The 19,217-nt window shown below is 45.1% G+C and overlaps 1 protein-coding gene across 5 annotated transcripts in view; it reads left to right on the plus strand.

The window, feature by feature from the left end:
- Positions 1-19,094, plus strand: part of TDP1 (tyrosyl-DNA phosphodiesterase 1) — a 95,225-nt gene extending 76,131 nt beyond the window's left edge. For 4 of the 5 annotated variants that reach the window (XM_058739979.1, XM_058739982.1, XM_058739981.1 and 1 more), the window contains 3 exons: positions 7,471-7,579; positions 14,597-15,098; positions 15,130-19,094. In XM_058739979.1, the coding sequence (XP_058595962.1) occupies positions 7,471-7,579; positions 14,597-14,670 (183 nt within the window). In that variant the 3' untranslated portion in view covers positions 14,671-15,098; positions 15,130-19,094. Of the gene's footprint in view, positions 1-7,470; positions 7,580-14,596 lie in introns of all 5 variants that reach the window. The other variant, XM_058739980.1, reaches the window with a different exon arrangement.
- The last annotated feature ends 123 nt before the right edge of the window (positions 19,095-19,217 follow it).

Raw genomic sequence — 19,217 nt, forward strand, 5'->3', positions numbered from 1 at the left:
GTAGACACCTGATAACCACCATGTCCTCATTCACCAGCCTTAATCTGTGCCAGGAACAGCACCCCTACACCCCCCATACCCCCTGCCTCCGCAGTCTCCACCCCAGGTGCCCCCACCCCACCCCACAGCTCTCTAGATCCTTGGCTCATCACATATCCCCCGTGTTACTGTTTACTTGAGTGTCTCCTTGACTAGACTCTGAGCTGCTTTCTCGTAGGGCTTGGAACATCTGGTAGTTGATGTCACTTCCTTTAAGTTCCTGGAGGGCACACTGTCCTTTCTGTGAGGAGAACAATCATGGAAGTCAGTAGCTCCGGAAACCACTTAATTTAGCACAGTGGCTGTTGTGTGTCGTAGGTGTTCAGATATGTTCATAAGTAATACGCACCGTAGAATCACTCACCTAATTAAAGCTCATGTGCATACATACACTTAAGAGTCCCTTGCGGTACTTACAAATGCCGATGCCTATATATTTAATAGATGGTCTCAAAATTTCTGTAGCCATTAATGTCAAAATGGTTCCTGATGAGAATGCAGGTTGTTGTAAAACGAGGCCTTATGTTTCCCTCTTTAGTACTAGCAGGACCTGCCTTTTAATGTTTTCCGTTACAAGTTTGCCAAATAGACTTAATACCCAGTTCTGTAATCATTTCTCTAACTGGACATCATCCAGAATCCGGTTTCTTGAGGTCAGCCCACCTTTGTGCTTCTTAGGCAGAGCTCCATGTCCAAAACACCCACGTCTCTGAGTTATCAGCAACTGGAGTTGCCACTTTTGTCCTTGTTTAGTAGGACATTCTGATCCTTGTGTTCCAGAACACTGCCTTGAGGTTAGCATTGCAAACAGGCAAGTTTTGGGTACAGAATGAAGGATCTCAGACACTGCTGAGGCAGTCACCTAGAAGGAACCTCAGCTCTGCACTTTCCCACAAAATAAGGACCTGTCACTCAGGAACTAGTCATTGGCTGAGTGCAGGGACATTTTCTGTGGCCTCAAAGTAGTGGATGGAGAGCCACCATTTTTCATTCATCAGAATAAAGATGCTATTTGAAATCTCTGGGCTTGATCTGAAAGCTAAGTTCTGGCAACCAAACATTGATCTGTTCACATTTTTTTTTCTGCTTTTAAATGAATGAGTTAGTAAACACATCATTTCAGGATGAACCTAACTTGCCATTAGAGCCAGGTAGTCGACAGCTTTTCCTTTGTGAACACTTTCAGGAGCTTTAGGGATTAATGTCAAGGGTACATTTGACTGTGTACCTAGCACTCAGCTATTGTTGTTACACAGTAGGTGGTTAAAGACTGTTCTTTTGGATCTAATATTAACTTATCAAGTATATAATTTGGCAGGGGGGTTGTCCCTTTAAATGTATTTAACTATTAGACTAATTCATTTAGGTCCAAGAAAATTAGAATATAGGAAAGATCCGATAATTTCCAAGATTGGTAGCTGTATTCCAGATCTTAAGGCATCCTTGAGTACATCCAGGAGATACAAGTTTTCTGTTACGGACTTCATACATTTTGGTGTTTATTAAGCACCTACTTTGTCAGGCGCTGACTCGTCCTGGGCTTGAACCTGCCTGGCACTTTGTGACTGCAGCTAGCTGCTCCTGATCTCTGGAAATAATGTGCATGACCATCTGAGAACCCGAGATCAATATCCAAGATGGTTTCCTCCAGACAAAGGTAGCCTGAGCTTTCCTGCACTTGCCTTAGCGCTGAGGGGCACCTCGGCCCCCTCCTGAGCCCTAAATTCATTTGCCCCCAAGATGGCAGGTTCTCTTTTCCGTCATCAGAGTCAAAAATGCTTCAGTCAAATCCACAGGAACTTTGTCTTCAAGTCTGTCTTTTCTGTTCTGGTTAAACTATTTTATTGTCTTTTTGTTGCCGGAATTGGTAAATGCTACAAGTATTTGCTCTCCTAGGACTGTGGCCTGGCTGGAAGAACTAATGAAATGCACGGGAGCCACCTTCTTAGCTTCCTCCCCTCCCACACCGCTTCTGCCCACCTGCTGTCTGTTGAGTCTGGGACTAAGGGTTCCCCAAGGGGCCACAGCTGGTCAACACTGTTTCAGGTGGAGTTTTTTCCTAAGCTTTAGTGTTCTCCCACTGAGCCAGTAAAGCCCCATTCTGGCATTCTTCTCCTCCTCTCCTGTCCTTGCCCGGTTGCCACAGCCTGTCCCTTCTGCCCGAGCAAGAGTTTTGCCGCCTGCTGCTACAGGTCCTTGTCGTCTTCTCTGGACAGATTCCGTCTGTCCCCTTGCTCCCCATCTTGGCTACGGCTTCACTTCTGAAGCTCCTTGTGCCCCTGCTGGGGTCTGTGTTCCTCTGACGTTAAATCTGCAGTGTCTCCTCTTGGCCCACGAGACAACATCCAGAATCCTTTGTGTGACACCACGGCCCACTGTCACCTGGAGCAGCATGCCTCCCGGCCTCTGTTCTCTCCCCTTCTCCCCTCCCCCACACACACCCAGGGCTCCGGGCACCCGTGAGTGCTTGTTGGCGGATGGGTGAGGTAAGCTGTGGCACTGGTGGCACACTGCCACTTACTAGTTGACTGATCTCGCACCACTGTTTGCCTCCATTAGAAACTGAAATAATGTGGAAAGAGAGCAAAGAACAGGTTGGAGAAATCCCAAGGATCAAGCAGAGGAACTCTCTAGCAGCACACGGTGTTAGAGGAGCCAGAGTGACAGTGGAGTTGGAGTTCTGCTTGCCATCTGTTAGGCTTTGGACCTGTTACTTCCATAGACCTCCTTTTCCTCTGTATGAGGTGGGGACAGTGCAGTAACAAACTTGTAGCATCGTTTGAGAATCAAGAGCTAATTGTCCGTAACCTGTTGAAACAGTGCCTGGCAGTCAGCAGTAGCCGTGTCAGCATGTAGCCCAAGCAGTTCAGCAGAAGGTGGAAGGCAGAGGTGAATGCAGTGAATCCATATCTTGACATCATACCCATGGTGACAGGATGCTCTTCCTTTCCTCCTGTACTGCACCCCACCACAGGGATGTAGCCCTTTGCTTGTCAAAACCCCACCCTTCTTGGGCCTGTTGGGTTCACTGTCCTCCATGAAGATTTTTCTAAGCTCCCACCTGGAAACACTTGCACTTGGTCACATACTGCGTTATAGGAAGGACAAGACAGCTACCTTCCTGTAACTCGCTTCCTGGTCAATTAGTCCATCTTTGATTAAGAACCTTCTAGAAGGTTCACTGTTCTTGCTCTTTTACCCAGGAAAACTTGATGCCTTGTATAGGGTTTTACTGTTTGAGGATGCTAGTTGGATGCAGCTAAAAAGTAAACGACATCTCTAGGTGAAATTTGAGTGTGTTTCTTGTTCTCTGTGATTGAGCTAAGCTAAGCCTCTAAACCTAATCCGTCATGGTGATAACAGTTCTTCTCCTCCCGGAGCTGAAGGCAAAAGCCAGTAATTTCTCCAGTGTGATAGATGTCCACCCTCTCACCTGGTGTTTTATAAATATATTGTCTTAAGTGTCTTTTAAGTATCTGTGCCTGGGAGGGTGCCTTCCTCTGTTTTATAAAACGCCAAGTGATATCACTCTGATATATAAATAATGATAATTAGAAGACTGCCTCAAATTATTTGACATCCAGATTGAAGGGAAAAGTGGTACTTTTTTTTTTCCCCCCTGTAATACCCTAGAATTTGGATCAGAAATGGCATTCAGGAAAAAAACATATTGCTCCCTGTCAGACATGGATGGCTCAAAGCTTCTTCTATGTGAAGTAAGACACCACGGATGGAAGCCTGTGCCAAAACCTGTTGGGGCATCAGATCTGGGCCAGACCATAAAGATCCTCAGTGCTTTGCCATGATTTGTTTGGAAATAACAGAAATAGACCAGGAGCCAAAGAAGAGGGAAGTTGTTTTATGTAAAACTCCACGTAAAGTACTTCATAGTCATTAAATTGACCTCATTTCCCAAACTCTGGCCTCTTTTCAAAAATGTCAAGAACCAGGGTTTCCAGAATTTGGTGCATCCTGATTTGGCCTGCTTTAATATAACCTCGTAAATTTTCAAGGAATTCTTTTGTCATGGCTCCTGGTGGGGAATGTGAGACCATTTGTTTGCTTAGTTGAAGAACAGAAGACTAAGAATCAGTCAGTCAGGGTTTGATTTCTAGCCTTACGACTTAATAGATGGATGGCCTTGGGCGACTATTTAACCTCCAAATGTATTTCCTTCCCTGTAAAATAGTAATTTCATCACAAGAGCACCCTGAATATACTCCCTATACTAATTTATATCCATGTGCCAGTCACCAGTCACTGAATAACTGACTTACTCTCAACATACCATTTAATAGCTGAGGAAACTCATGCCCAGAAAGGTTAAGTAATTTACCTAGAGTCACACAGCAAGTAAGTGATAATGTGGAAGAATAGATTAAGGTCCAGAACTTGTTGAAGGTAAGCTGTGAAGAGGGATGCCAGTGTGACTGTTGTGCAGATGGCCCAGCAGCCCTCTGCAGGGTGGAAGTGTGGGTGAGGGGCAGGCTGCAGTGTCCCTTTCCAAGCGTCCTTGGTCTCCCTGCCCACTTCCTCCTCTGCCCTCGTATGTCCCTGATTTTTTATTGGGTTTTCCTTCAGTCTCTTTCAAATCCATTTCCTTCTCTTTCCACTGACCTCACTCTCCCGAACTCCCCTTGTTTGTGTCTCAGCTTTTGTTACGATGCTTGATATTTGTATCCACATTACCGTATCCACTAATCCATCTCCCGGTGGCGTGGCAGCCGCTCTCAGTCTTCTGGCTCTCACAGTTCCCAGTTGGGTCTGTTCTCATCTGTGCCCGGCTGCATTTATATTGGAACTTAACAGTTCAAAACCCTGCAACTCCTCACTGTATGTTAGAGTAAGGACCACGCTCTTTAACTGGAGTCCTATGATGCTTTGGTTTGTAAGTGACAGATAATCAACTAAAACAGTGTAAGAAAAAAGGCAAACACAGAGAGTGAGTCCCTTGCTTCAGGCACAGCTGAATCCAGGGGTTTGGGGCCATATTATCAGAGTTAATTTTGAAATACGTGAGAGCCCCCAGCAGCTCAAGGCTCCCATCTTACCAAATGAGCTCCCCAACAGAAGGATGGTCTCCCCGCCCCAGTGGCTCGGACTTGGCCCACATGCCCGATATCCTGAGTCACCATGGCATGGGGTTGGGCCCAGTTAAATAGGTACGAGCCACAGATGTCCATACTGCTTCCCATTCAAAACATTGACGAATCTGGTTCTCTCCAGTGTTCCTCAGTCCTCTCCCTGTGCATTAGGTTATTCACTCCCCATCCCCCTCACGTGGCTGCGGTATGCTTTTCCAGCTCTGCCTTGAGTTATGCCGGTCTCCCTTGATGTTCTTTCTTGCCATCTCTTTGTTTATCAAAATTAGACCAATTTCTCAAGGCCCAGCTGTAATCTTTGCTACAAAGCCTTTCCTTATCCTACTACTGGCAAAAGGCATTTCTTCCTTTTCTGTCTAGAGTTCAGCAGGCTATCACTTACTGCCTTTCACTGTGTTAATAGTCTCCACCTTCATCATTCTGGACCTTTCTTCATCGCACTTACCTTTCTATAGGTCTTCGTGGGTACAGAGCACTTAGGCGTTGATTTTCTCTCTGCAAAAGCCTAGAGTAAGCAAGCAAGGTACCTCTGTCCTAATTTTGCAGTTCAGTGTTGCTTGAACACCAGCTGCGCACCAAGACTGGGTGTTGACATGAAAGACATTTTACCATGATGACATCCAGATGCTTTATTCAGATTTTACAAATGAGAAAATTGAGCCCAAGTAAGTAAGTGGTCAGGTGTACCACTGACCATTGTTTTTAGCTCCTGGAACATGCAAACTCTTTGCTGCCTCTGCGACTTTTCAGAAGCTATTCCTTCTGCCTGGAATATTCTTTCCACTCTCACCTCTCCTAACCCTACTCCTCTTCCAGATCCTGATTAAAATGTCACTTTTTTAGGGAGACTTTTGTTGATCATTTCCTTCCCCCGAGTCTAAAACAAGTCTCCTGTTCTCTCCCAGTACTCCTCTGTTTTTCCTCACAGTGCTCATCACAAATTGTAGTTACTTTACTTGGATAAATGCGTATGTTTGATGCCTCCCCACTAGACTGTGTACCCCACGAAGATGGGGACAGTGGCATCTTTAACTCTTAAGCACTCAGTGCCTGGCACTGATGCCTGACACAGAGGAGGCACTCAAGAAATACTGTGTCGAGGGGCCCCTGGGTGGCTCAGTCCGTTAAGCATCTGACTCTTGACTTTGGCTCAGGTCATGATCTCACAGTACATGGGACCAAGGCCTGCGTCGGGCTCTGCACTCCGCGTGGAGCCTGCTTGGGATTCTCTCTCTGTCCCCCCTCCCTCAGCCTCTCCCCTGCTCATGTTAGAGTGTGCGCACTTTCTCACTTTCTCTAAATAAACACTAAAAAAAAAAGTGTTGAACGAACAAATGCAAATATCAGCCGTTCTCACAGCTCAGTAAATGCCAGAGCAATGTTAGAGCTCAGGTTGCCTGAAGCCCTGGTTAGCATAACTCCCGACTCTTACCGTGTCCTACTCTGTGCCCATGAGCAGCCTCCCCTACTAAGTTATGTGATCACCAAGACTAAGAACTATTCGAGTTCTTTGTATGAGTTCCAAAGACATTAACCCTGTTAAATATGTGGGTAGTTATATTATGGATGGTAGGTACCTGTTTGGTTGTGTGGACAGAAGGGACGAGAGACGGACAGACAGACTGCCTTGCAAGCAAGGTGCCAGGATAACCCATAAAGGAAACCAGAAGAGGATGATAATGTGTGGAGGCAAGAGGAGAATGAGTCTAACGTATTGTGCGCCTGCCCTGCTGCACAGGCCCTGTGCTGGAAGGCAGTGGTGGTTAGAAACATCAGCCTAAATACAGCACGTTAACTTGCACCCTGATAAGATCTAAAAATAATACCCTATTCTGGAGTTCTTGGAATAAACCTTCCATTTTGGTGAGTCTTGAAGAGTTTTTGTTTTCATATGCCTATCATATTATATTGGAACACTTTCGTTATACATGAAGGCAACTTTTATTCTTACACCAGAGTGAGCAGCCTGTTACTATAGCAATATTGAAAGTATTTTGAGGTATTTATATACAGTCTTCTACACACTCCTTCAAACTGTACATAGCAGTTAGTAGAAATAGGCTATAATATCCAAAATTGTTTTTCTCTCTCTTTTCTCTATTAAACTTCTGTGAACTTGGTTATAATTTAGTTTTTAAAATGTGAGCCTTTTATTTTCGGAAAGATTAATTTAGGGGAGTCGTGAATATATCTGACCTATGAAACATCAAAAATAGCTCTGAAATAATTTGAATTTTGTTGTGAGTACCATCAAGATATAATTGCTGCATGAGATCTGTCTTTTTCAGCAAATACGGTGCAATCATAGATTCCTTCTGTGTGTCTGCAGGGCCTGGACAGCTTCAGAGTAAAACAGAAATTCTTCTCAGGGAGCAAGGAGCCAACATCCTCCTTTCCTGTGCCATATGATCTTCCTCCAGAACTGTATGGAAGTAAAGGTAGGACACAGGTGAAGGGAAAGTGTCCGTGTTTTACACCAAAAGAGAAACAGTGCCGAGGAGAGAGCCGTTGGTCTCCCAGTGGGAGGTTGGCTCATGGAAAACTTTGGAAACGCAGGTTTGAGGAGGCCCCTTTGCTGCCCTGTCGGGGGCCGCAAGAGCTGTGGTTCTTGAAACAGTTGGTCCCCAGGATCCCTCTGCACTCTTATTATTAAGGACCACAAAGAGCTTTTATTTACATGGGTTTTTAGATCTCTTGATGTTTACTATATTAGAAATTAAAACCAAGAATTTTGGTTAGTTTTAAAGTAATAGTAATAGACCTAATTATATATATATATACACACACATATATATATATAATTTCCCCTCCCCCCCTCAATAAAAAGAAAGTGAGGAAAATGGCATTATCTACAATTTTTGCAAACCTCTTTACTAGCTGGGTTAATGAAAGATAGTTAAATTCTCATAACTGCTCTGTTGTGATAGGATGTAACAAAGCATCTGTACACTCATGAAAAAGTGAAAATAAATAATGGCTTAATATTTTGATGAAAATAATTTTGACTTCACAGATACCTCCCATCCTCTTAAAAGGGAGATGCCCTGGCTGCCCAAGGCTGTGACTTTCTTAAAGGCAGTGACCAAGTATTTTCCGTCATAGAAGGTCATTGGAATGTTGGTTCAGGTTCGTGGTGTTTTTGGAGGCAAGCTGGCTGGCATGAATGGCATCCGGTTCTGACCCAGCCCCACAGGCTGCATGGCCACTTTCCTCGGGCCCAGAATGTCTGTCTTTGAAGCGAGTTCACACTTACTAGACTCACATAGAGCGGATGTATAATCAGGATGTGCTTGTTAATTTAAAATGGCGAAAGGTCCTATTACAACCAGCGTATTTCTCCTGGAAGGTAGGTGCCTACGCAGAGAGCCAGACCATAGTCGACCGTTTTTGAGTGAATGCTGAATCCAAATGGGAAAATCTTTGTTCTTGATTGGAAAGTTTTAATGACCTCACGCCATTAAGATTCAAAATCTCTAATTCCCTAACAGAGTCAGCCTAGCACAGTGGGTCCCTTTCTTCCCTGGACGGTGCTCGCTGCGTTCTAGATACTGCCCCACCCTCACTCACCCTTTCTGGCTTTTTCATGGTAACCACACCAAACCTGCCCCTGCCAGTGGACCTGTTTCTTAGATTGTACTGACACATCTGACCCAGTTTGTACTGTCTCCTGCTGTTAGTGTGCCGGCTGCTTCTGGCGGGTGACTTACAGCTATAAACAGTTGTGTTGATAGTAAATTTCAGAAGGCTTTTCTTTTTCCTTTTTTCTAAGCTGTGTATGTTTGAATTCTCTAAATTTGTTAAATCCTCTAAATTTGTTGTATATTCATGCATTTTCATTTTTCACTAGCAAGATTATATCGGTTTTGTCACAATTCCAGAAAATCTGTACCCCCACCCCCACCCCCTGCACAAGCAAACGAAAACTACTGCTAGAGAACCAGGCTGTGTTTCTGTGTTGCCAGCTGTGCAACTTATTAAGTGACCTTGGGCAGTTGTTTGCTTCCTCTAGGCCTTAGTGTCTCTATCTATAAAATGGGAAAATAAGAGTGTCTACTTCAGAGAGTTGTTGAAAAGAGTAACCAAGATGCTATCTTATCTGTCAAGCACCTAACACCGTATGTAGTGCAGAGTTAGCAGTTCATAAACGTTAGCTATTGTTGCTGTTATTTAAAATATCCAGGTCAGTTCCTGGCCCATAATGGTGGATCAGTGTTCATTTTCTCTCCTTCCCCTTGGTGAGCTGATGATGAAAAGAGCCTAAGGCCTGTGCAGGGCAGTCCCTGAATTGCCCAGTGTCTGAGGACATGAGCGTGAAGTCCTCTCCTTCCACCTGCTGGCTTTACGCTGTGGCTTCGTCTTTTCTCCCCTGTCTGTTCTTCATGTTCCTTTTTTTTTTTTTTTTTTTTTTTTTTTTTTTTTTTTTTTTTGCCTTAAACCTGAATTCTGAATAAGCTTAGCGGAGGTGGGGACTGACTGACTTAAGCTTGACTTCCCTTAGTCTGGCCTTGGGCTATGTACTTTCCACCCCCAGCCCAGAACCTTGGGTAGAATTCCACCTCCTCCACTTAATCCTAATCTCCAAAGGACTTTGAAAGCAAGAACGAAAGAGATCAAGGAGCCTTAAAAATATCCCAGAGTTTCTTCAGTTCCAGTAGAAAAAGCATTCCCCAGGGGTGCCTGGGTAGCTCAGGCAGTTGGGCATCTGACTCTTGATTTCCACTCAGGTCATGATCTCATGGTTGGTGGAATCGAGCCTTGAGCTGAGCTCTGTGCTGACAGCTCAGAGCTTGCTTGGGATTCTCTCTGTCCTCCCTCTCTCTGCCCCTCCCCTGCTTGCATGCATGCACACACATGTGCACGCACGCTCTCTCAAACTTAAAAATTAAAAAACAATGGAACATACAGAACTTCAGAGGCTTTGGTTATATTCTATTAAGTGATCTATCCCCCTTTTTTTAAATACATACAGTATATGTATGCAGTTGGCCCTTGCACAGTGCAGAGGTTAGAGGCGCACCGACTCCCAGTGCAGTTGAAAATCCACATATAACTTTTGACTCCTCCAGAACTTAACTAATAACCTACTGTTGGCCAGAAGCTTTACTGATAGCATGAAAAGTCGATTAACACATACTTTGTATATGTATTATATACTGCATTCTCAGAATAAAGTAAGCTAGAGAAAAGAAAATGTGAAGGAAATCATAAGGAAGAGAAAATACACTTAGAGTACTGTATATATTTATTGAAAAAAGTCCACGTGTAAGTGGACCCATGCAGTTCAAACCCATGTTGTTCAAGAGTCAACTACAATATTCTTTTCTTTGAATTTCTGACATAATTTTAGATTCAGAAAAAAGTTACAAAGAATTCCCATGTTCTCTTCACCCAGGGTCCCCAAATGTCAGTGTTTTAGAGTATTTGCATATCTCCTTTCTCATGTTAACTTTTTTCTGATCCCTTTAAGAGAAAATTGCAAGCAAATACTTCAATATATATTTCTTAAAAATACTCTTACATAACTACAGTACAGTTATCAAAAGGAATTAATATTGATTCAGTACTCTCATCTACAGAATTTATTCGTATTTCATCAGTTGCCCCAATAATGTCCTTTATAGCAAAAGGGAAGTTCCAGGTTACATGTCACATTTGGCCATCGTGTCTCTTTAGTCTCCATTAATTTGGAACAGTTCCAGAAGCTTTTTGTTTTATGATAGTGACACTTTGCTGAGCACAGGACAGTTATTTTATTTTATTTTTTAACATTTATTTTTAAAAAAATTGTTTAATGTTTATTCATTTCTGAGAGACAGAAACAGCCTGAGCATGAGAGGGTCAGAGAGAGAGAGGGAGACACAGAATCCAAAGCAGGCTCCAGGCTCTGAGCTGTCAGCACAGAGCCCGACGTGGGGCACGAACCCACAAACCACAAGAGTAGGACCTGAACCGAAGTCAGACATTTAACAGACTGAGTCACCCAGGCACCCTTCACAGGCCAGTTATTTTATAGTCGGTGAGGGACGTTCTACATTTGGTTTGTCCACTGTTTCTTCACAAGTAGATCCAGGTTGTGTACTCTTGCCAAGAATACCACAGAGGAAATGTGTTTTTCTTGGTGCATCATATAAGGAGCCACATGATAATTACCTGATTACTGATGAAGTCAATATTGATTATTTGGTTAAGGTGGTATTTGCCAAGTTGTATATACCTTTTGCAGGTTTAGTATATTTCAGATTTAAGTTTTAAGTGTGTGGAACTAAGCTGATTAGCTGAGTATGTAATTGCTCATTTGAAGAGGTCATTAAAACCTTGGCACATGTGATGCACATGGTCTAGATTAAGCACATACATAGTGTATGATTATTTCTCTCAAGTGCTTTAAACCATTGGTTCCCATATAGTTTAGCCACTCCCCCTACTGCTTGATTCACTTGCAATAATTTCTTGAATTCCGAAACTTCAGTCTAGACCTATCAGAATTATTGCTAAATAGTAGAGGCAGATTCATAAACTGTTTTTGAAAGGGAAACAGCTGATTGAACTTTCTAATCCAAAGAAAATGCAAAAGAAGTCATATAAAATCGTTGATACACTTTTAAAGACCTGTTTTTGAAAGCTCTTTGGAAATGAGGACTTTTTTTTAAATCAGAGAACCAGGAAAGGTTTTTAGACATGATTTTGATCATCTCTGTTAATAAAATCTATTTTTGTTTCATAGTACAAACAGAAGGCTGACACCAAACGTCTAGCTTAGCTTTTTTTTTTTTTTTTAAATATTTATTTAGAGACGGGGCGGAGAGAATCCTAAGCAGGCTCCACGCTATAGGCGCGGAACCTGACGCAGGGTTTAATTCACAAACCATGAGATCATGACCTGTTCATCTCCCTGGTTTGGGCCCCTTCCCACTAGACATTGTCTTCTACACAGCTGCCATGCATATCTTCTATCACACTCCTGTTTTAAATTGCTTCATTGTGTCCCAGGAAAAAGACAGCTTCTCATCCCAGACTCTGTGTTAAGATCATCTTTAGAACTTGGTAAAAGCGGGGCACCTGGGTGGCTCAGTCGGTTTGAGCGTCCGACTTCGGCTCAGGTCATGATCTCACAGTCTGTGGGTTCGAGCCCCGCATCAGGCTCTGTGCTGACCGCTTGCTCAGAGCCTGGAGCCTGCTTCAGATTCTGTGTGTCCTCTCTCTGCCCCTCCCCTGCTCACGCTTTGTCTCACTGTTTCTCAAAACTGGATATAAAAAAAAAATTAAAAAAAAAAAAAAAAAAAGAACTTGGTAAAAGCGTGTATTGCCAGGGCCCCGCCCAGACCGACTGAAACAAGGTCCCTCGAGGTGGGTTGTGGAGAAGTGCACCAGCAGTTGTCACGTCAGCCAGCTTTGGGAACCACAGCGCAGACGTGAGGTTCAGAATTCCAGGACCGTGGCCTGCCTGCTTGTGTGTCTGCCCCGCGGGACTGCACCCCCGGGGACCACAGCCTTGTGCCTGGCTCCCAGCCAACACTCAACAGATCCCTCAGATCTGCGCATGCCTATATGGTGAGGCACGTTTTTCTCCCATGGGACAATGTTGGGGGGCTCCTTAAAACAGGCTTTCCTCTAAGCCCCGCAAGTATTAACGCTGATTTCCAGGAATAATGGGCAAAAAGACCCAGCAGAGAGAGAGCCAGCATGGCAAGTGATCAGCTCACAGATACCGACATTTGCTCACTTACAAAGCAGAGTGTCCAGAGATTTGTGAATAGCACGGTCACCGTACTCGATCATTGTTGGCCAACAGGGAGAGGAGGAAATGCAATGGTGGTCTCGAAGTTACTGGCTGACTGGCAGATGTGTGCATCACAAACCCTGCATTGGTGGTGAATCTAATAGCCGCTCTTACAGCAAGGATCCTGGGGTGCTCTGCCTTGGGGATGAAGTAGAGCCGATGTTACCAATAGAGCAGTTTGCAGGAAAGACGGGCGAAGTGTAGCCGCAGAAGAGGTGCTCCCAGTAGGAGACAGTTGGTGCCCTGCTGAGGCCGGTGTGTAGCTGCGGGGAGTGTCCAGCAGCATCTTCCCGGGACTCCAGCCCTGCCAAACCCTCACCTCTTACGAAGCGAGCTTGCAACACAGTTCCACACGGGCCGGGCTTCTGGCTTTCTAACAAGCTGGTTTAACTGAGTGTGTGGTTTCGGGCTTTCACACTCTCTCAAGGTCAAAGAGGAGAACGGAGTCCTGGTAGCTTGTTGCCATCTTTGGCATCCTTTCCCTGCACGTCCCGCTGGATGCTGCTCTGCGTGTGCTGGCTCTGCAGTTATTCCACAGATGATTCAACACTGAACTGTGAGGAGAGCCTCGCGTTGTTTGCCAGGCCGTCCTCTGAGCTACCGTGTCACCTCTCTGTTCGGGAGGAAGGGCGAGCTTCCCCTAAGAGCGGGCTGGCAGGGCTGAGCAGCTGCTCGTGTGGATGGTGGTTTCGGCTCACCTGCCGAGTGGTTGGTTCCCTGTAAGCACTCAGCCTTCTGGAGTTGTGTATTTGATGCTCAGTGGGGAGATTCCATGGGGATTTACTTTTCACCCTCGCGGCATATTTACACCCTAGGCGTATATGGTTCTTTTGAATTGGTTTGATTCTAGCAGCAGTGAAGCATGGTAGAGGTGATTTGTTCAGATTTTTTTCAATTTCTGAAACCTCAGTTAAAGGGGGGAAAGTTGGCATTTCGGAGCACCTGCAACATGTCAGGAACTTCTACAGGTGTTCTCTCATTTATGTTTCACAGTAATCCTGGGAGGTTGCTTGTGCAGCTAATTCCCATTTCACAGATGAGGAACCTGAGGCCAACATTTGAACATAGGTCTTCAGGGTTCTTTCCATCGTGTCGTATCAAGGTGTGTTGTCTTCTTCAACATTGCCCTGCAGTCATTATAGGAACTGCCTCATCAGTTCCTAACCTAAGGAGCAGAACGAAACCATTTCACGGATGTGAAAATGAGCCCCTTGGTTATATGTGACCATGACCATGCCATCTGTTACTGTTGGTTTCTCCAGCTTCATAAAAGGAGAAAATAATAACTGCCTTTGTTAAGGTTCTTTCTCTGCTGGACACTACATGGCTTTATCTCTTTGAACTCTCGTGACAGTCCCACGGTGTAGGCACAGATAAGGACTCTGGGGCTGAGGGAGGTGAGGTCACTTGTCAGTGTAAGTGACAAGCCGGAATGTACCTCCTGGCTTCTGCTTGCCTGTTTCCACATTCACTTGCCTGGGCCTTAGCACAAACCTTTACCGACAGCCTTTGTCTGAAATGGACTATTGTCTGGGGTTGGTTCAGAAAAGCTTTTTGACAGTTCGTAGAGTCCAGCACATGGGTGGTTTTATCCTACCAGGTAAGTGAATTTTTTTAATCCTGTTCAAATAAGTGTTATACATATGTAATATGTTTTTTCTGCCCTGCCCCCCAGATCGGCCATGGATTTGGAATATTCCTTATACCAAAGCACCAGATACACACGGGAATATGTGGGTTCCCTCCTGAGAATCTTAAAGTACTGTGGAATTTAGGTTTAAGGCATCAAGCCCCAAATATTAGACGTTGTTTGTACTGGACGTTCACCCTTAAGTTTTACCTACACCCCTACAAAACTGCAAAACTCACTCCTGTGAACATGGATGCTGGTTATACTTTTAACGGTCATTAACAGTGTCACTAAAAAACAAAAAAAAAAAAAAAAAACCCTCACTTTTCTAAACTTTGGAATGAAAACTGGACAGCGTTAAGAGAATATACGTAAAATCATCCTCCGAGCGATGTGGGATCTCACGGTGGTGCCAGCTCTTCTGAAGATGGACTCTGTCGCGCTCCATCGAGAAAGGCGCTCTGGATTCAGACGCAACTTGTCAGGGAAGAATGTGATTGTCCGCTTATTACCCAGCCCGCAGCTGTGTGTCTCAGGGCTGCCGGATGTGCGTCTGCGGGGGTCCGTGGTTGGCGGAGGTTGGGGCGGCTGCTGTTGAGACGCCTGGGTCCTGCTGCCTCTCGTCTCCCCTCAGCCTCACGGGGCTTGTCCTGCTCCCGGTGCTGTGCCGGCCCCCTCTCTGCGCACGGGCGGGTCGCGCTGCCCCTTACCACCTGCCCTTTCCTCGCCCATTCCTCCGAGTGGAGCGGTGTCTCTTTCATCCCCACAGAATTCCAGAAAAGACACACAGAACCATACAAAAGTACAAGTATTGTACTTGGAGGAAACCCTGAAAGATGACCTAATTTGGTGCCTTTGATTCACAAGTGAGGAAACTGAGGCCCAGAAAGGTTCAGGATGACCCCCTCCCCCCCCCCCACCACCACCACACCCCCATCACATAGCTGGTTTGGGTCAAAGCTCGGAGGGTCTCTCTCTGCTTTATGTTCCTATGTCCTTCATACTTAGAAATCAAGTTCTCCTAAGATGTAGACCCTCTTTTATTTTTTTTCTACATGAGGCTGATTTCATTTTGTCACCACCTCCATCTTTGAAGCGTGTTGAATGTTAATTTTGAAAGATTTTTGAAGATAGCTTTTCAGACCGTTCCTCAGAGGCCTACGATTTTCACCTTTAGGAGCCAGCAGGGTGGGCGGGGGTGCGTTGACAGAGAAGACAGCTGCGGGCCTCCACCCTCGTCCTGTCAGAGCAGCTCTGCTTCGCCTATTTTAGATTGTGGGATTCTGTCAAGGATATTATCGACGGGTGTGTGCGTGCACGTGTTCTGCTTTTTAAAAAGTTGAAAAGCCATTGGTTAGTTTAACCAGTTCATTACCCAGGTAAGAAGACGAAGGCTTAACCCTTTTCTGACCATGCCTTCTACTTCCCAGAACATGCAAAGCCTACATCACGTGAGCCGGAAGGCATTGGGAAGGCACCCGGGGCTGGCCTGGAGTGGGTGGCCGGCGGTCTGTGTGTCCAGAGGACTGGCTGAGGCGCCTGGCTGGCTCAGAGGAGCGTGGGGCTCTTGGTCTTGGAGTCATGAGTTCAAGTTCCATGTTGGCTGTACAGATTACCTAAATAAAACTTAAAAGCAAAAAAAAAAAAAAAAAAGATGGGCAAAGTACCCCAGGATTCTCACCAGCATGGTGGTCCCATCCTGGGTGGGGGTGGGGGCAGCACCGAGCAGGCCTCTGTCAACAGGAGCGGTGTCCCCAGGACTGAAGAATCAGCCTGTTCTACAGCGGGATTCAGCCTGGGCTGTGTGGGGTGGGTTCAGCCCATCAAGAGGGCAGCAGATGGACAGCGGTCACAGCCCCCTGCTAGGAGGCACTGTGTGGAGTCAGACACGCAGGCACGTCGCTCGTCTGTCTGCTCCGTGTAACTGCAAGGTGTGTGGGAGCTCAGAGCTGGGCTGGGACTGCCGAAGTTTGAATCCCAGCCCTGTCACTTGCTGTGTGACCTACACCAGGCTGTTTAACTTCTCTGTGCCTTGGGCCCCTCTGCTGTAAAATGGGAGTGGTGTCAGTCCTTGCAGAGGGTTGAGAGTGGGGAGTTACTACTATGTGAAGATGCTTGGTGCCCGCACAGAGCAAGAACTGTCCAGGGATTGCTACTGCGGCTGCCATACTTGATTCGTTGGCACTATCTTCATTTTCCTGATAAGGGACTCATTCAAAACGGTGAGGTGTTTGTGCAAGGTCACACTTCCAGAAAGTGCTCTTACCAGTATTTGAACCCGGGGCTGGCAGGATCCAAGTCCTCTTTTCTGCCAGGTGGTTCAGGCTTCCGGGTAACATGGCGTCTGAGGAGATGGGCAACCTTTACCCCCCAGGGTGTTGTAGACAGATCCTCTTACAGAGCACAACCAGCTGGTACGGCATGTCAGATTCTGATGAAAGTTTCTAAATGCTCACTTATTTTCTGTGTGTGTATATACGTATATGTATATGTGTGTATATATATATATATATATATATCGTTCTGTATATGTGTTTCTGGTTCATGGGCCATACTTAAGGTAACATTCCTCCACACCCCACGGGGACCCATAAGAGCCCAATGGAAACAAGTTCTATAGAACAGGTGGGTAGGTACATCAAGGTAACATTAGGGGAAGTCCATAGTCAAGGGTTATGCACTCCAGGTGTCCAGGCCTGACTGCTAACAGCAGCCTCCTGTGCCCCTTGTCCTGGTCAGCATGGGCTCAGGGAAGGCAGGCCAGCTTAGGGTCAGTAACATGAGCTTTCTGGGCACAGTTGATGGCACACATGGAAAATAATGCCCCAAGAGTAATCAACATGGGAACACAAAAAAACACGTTCTATCCCATCTGTTCCTTTTTTTAAATGGGACTGACTGAATTGCCCAAAGTGCTACAAAAAAGCATCAAACATGCCTGTTAATGTTTGAGGAAACCCACGTTGGGGTTTAACAGTCCTTTCTCCCTGCCTCGAGGAACCCTCACCCCTAGTGCCTGCCTGTAGCTGCCTGCTGCCTTCATCCTTTTCCCCCACCTCCTCCAACCTCCTTCAGATCGCATGGCAACACTGTGACTATATATCTGCTGAGGGCAAACATCCACATCAAAATGCAACTTCCTGTCTTTTCATAAACTTCTATAGATTTATTGACTTATCAAAGAGTTCCTCAGGGCACCAGGGTGGTTCAGTTGAGCATCCGACTCTTGATTTTGGCTTCTCCTTTTACAAAGGTGGAGATGTAGCCTAAAGGTCTAAACGAGATTTTGATTCCCGATGATGAATGTCAACAGAATATTCTGAATGCTTGAGCGTTTAAAGAGACCTAAAAAATTTTGAGGCAGAACATAGCCCCTGCACATAGCAACCTAGGAGAAGTCACTTGCCATTTTGGCAGGAAGGTTCCGTGTCCCCTTCACCTCCGACGTATTCCTTTAGGATGAAAAGAATGGTCTTCCACCAGCTGCTTTCATGGGGTGACGGAGGGAGAAGGTTTTTAAGTCCTCACACTTCTGGAAAAGGCTGCCTGCGTTTAACTATAGTTGATGTAAATCAGGCTTACAGGTCACTGATGGGCGGCGGGGTGGGGGGGGTGCACCTGGGTGGCTCAGTCAGTTAAGCATCCGACTTTGGCTCAGGTCCCGATCTCACCGTTTGTGAGTTTGAGCCCCGCATTGGGCTCTGTGCTGACAGCCTGGAGCCTGCTTCAGATTCTGTGTCTCCTCTCTGCCCCTCCCCCGTTCACATACACACTCTCAAAAATATTACAAAAATTTTTTTAAAGTTCATGTATTTATTTGCAAGGCTGTCATTTTCCCACGTAATGTAATAGCCAATGTTTCCTGAGCTCTTCCTGCCTCCACTCCTATGCTTGCTTTATATTTAATCCTCACGCCCTTACATTTAATCCTTCTGTTAAATAACATCCATAAGGTCCCGCAGTGCAGTGGAGCCCAGCTTTGTTATCCTGGGTTCTTGTGTAGAAGTTCTGTAGTTATCCTTAACAGAACTTCTGTGACTTCCAATGAATATGGTTTCTGCATCAGATTCAGTATGTGAAAACAAGGATCTTCTATGTGATTTTGTCACAACTTTTTTCCACATAAGATAAAAAGTTTACTCTCTAGGGAAATGACAGTAGTCCATGTGAAACCATTTTTGGATGATCTGGGTGTTTGATTCAAATCTTAGGACATTTTAGTTTCTCATAACTGAAAAATCAGCTGTAACTCCTTGACAATTCAAGGAAGGGAATTCCTTGAAAATGCTTGCTTTTAACTGATGGATACCTCAAAAAAGTTAGGCCTTCTTTATTTACATTCACAAAATGTGACAATTGCTGAATGATATGACAAAGTATGGTGGCAAAAGTCTTCGGCATAAAAAAAAAAAGTCTGCAGGAACTCAAACTGGCAAAACTAAAATAGCCTGTTGTATAGGATTAAATCTAAAATTCTGTTGACAGTATGCTATAACTACACATGCCTAGATACCATTATAAAATTTTTGACAAGTTTTCCAAATTTAGTAGCCTGCTTTTTTTCGAGCAATATCCAGGACAAAATACTATAAACAACTACAATTTCTTCGTGTTTTTATTTTTTTTAATGTATTTATTTTTGAGAGAGAGGGAGATACAGAATCCA

This window comes from Neofelis nebulosa, chromosome 7 (genome assembly GCF_028018385.1).
Source record: "Neofelis nebulosa isolate mNeoNeb1 chromosome 7, mNeoNeb1.pri, whole genome shotgun sequence".
In the NCBI taxonomy this organism is placed as follows: Eukaryota; Metazoa; Chordata; class Mammalia; order Carnivora; family Felidae; genus Neofelis; species Neofelis nebulosa.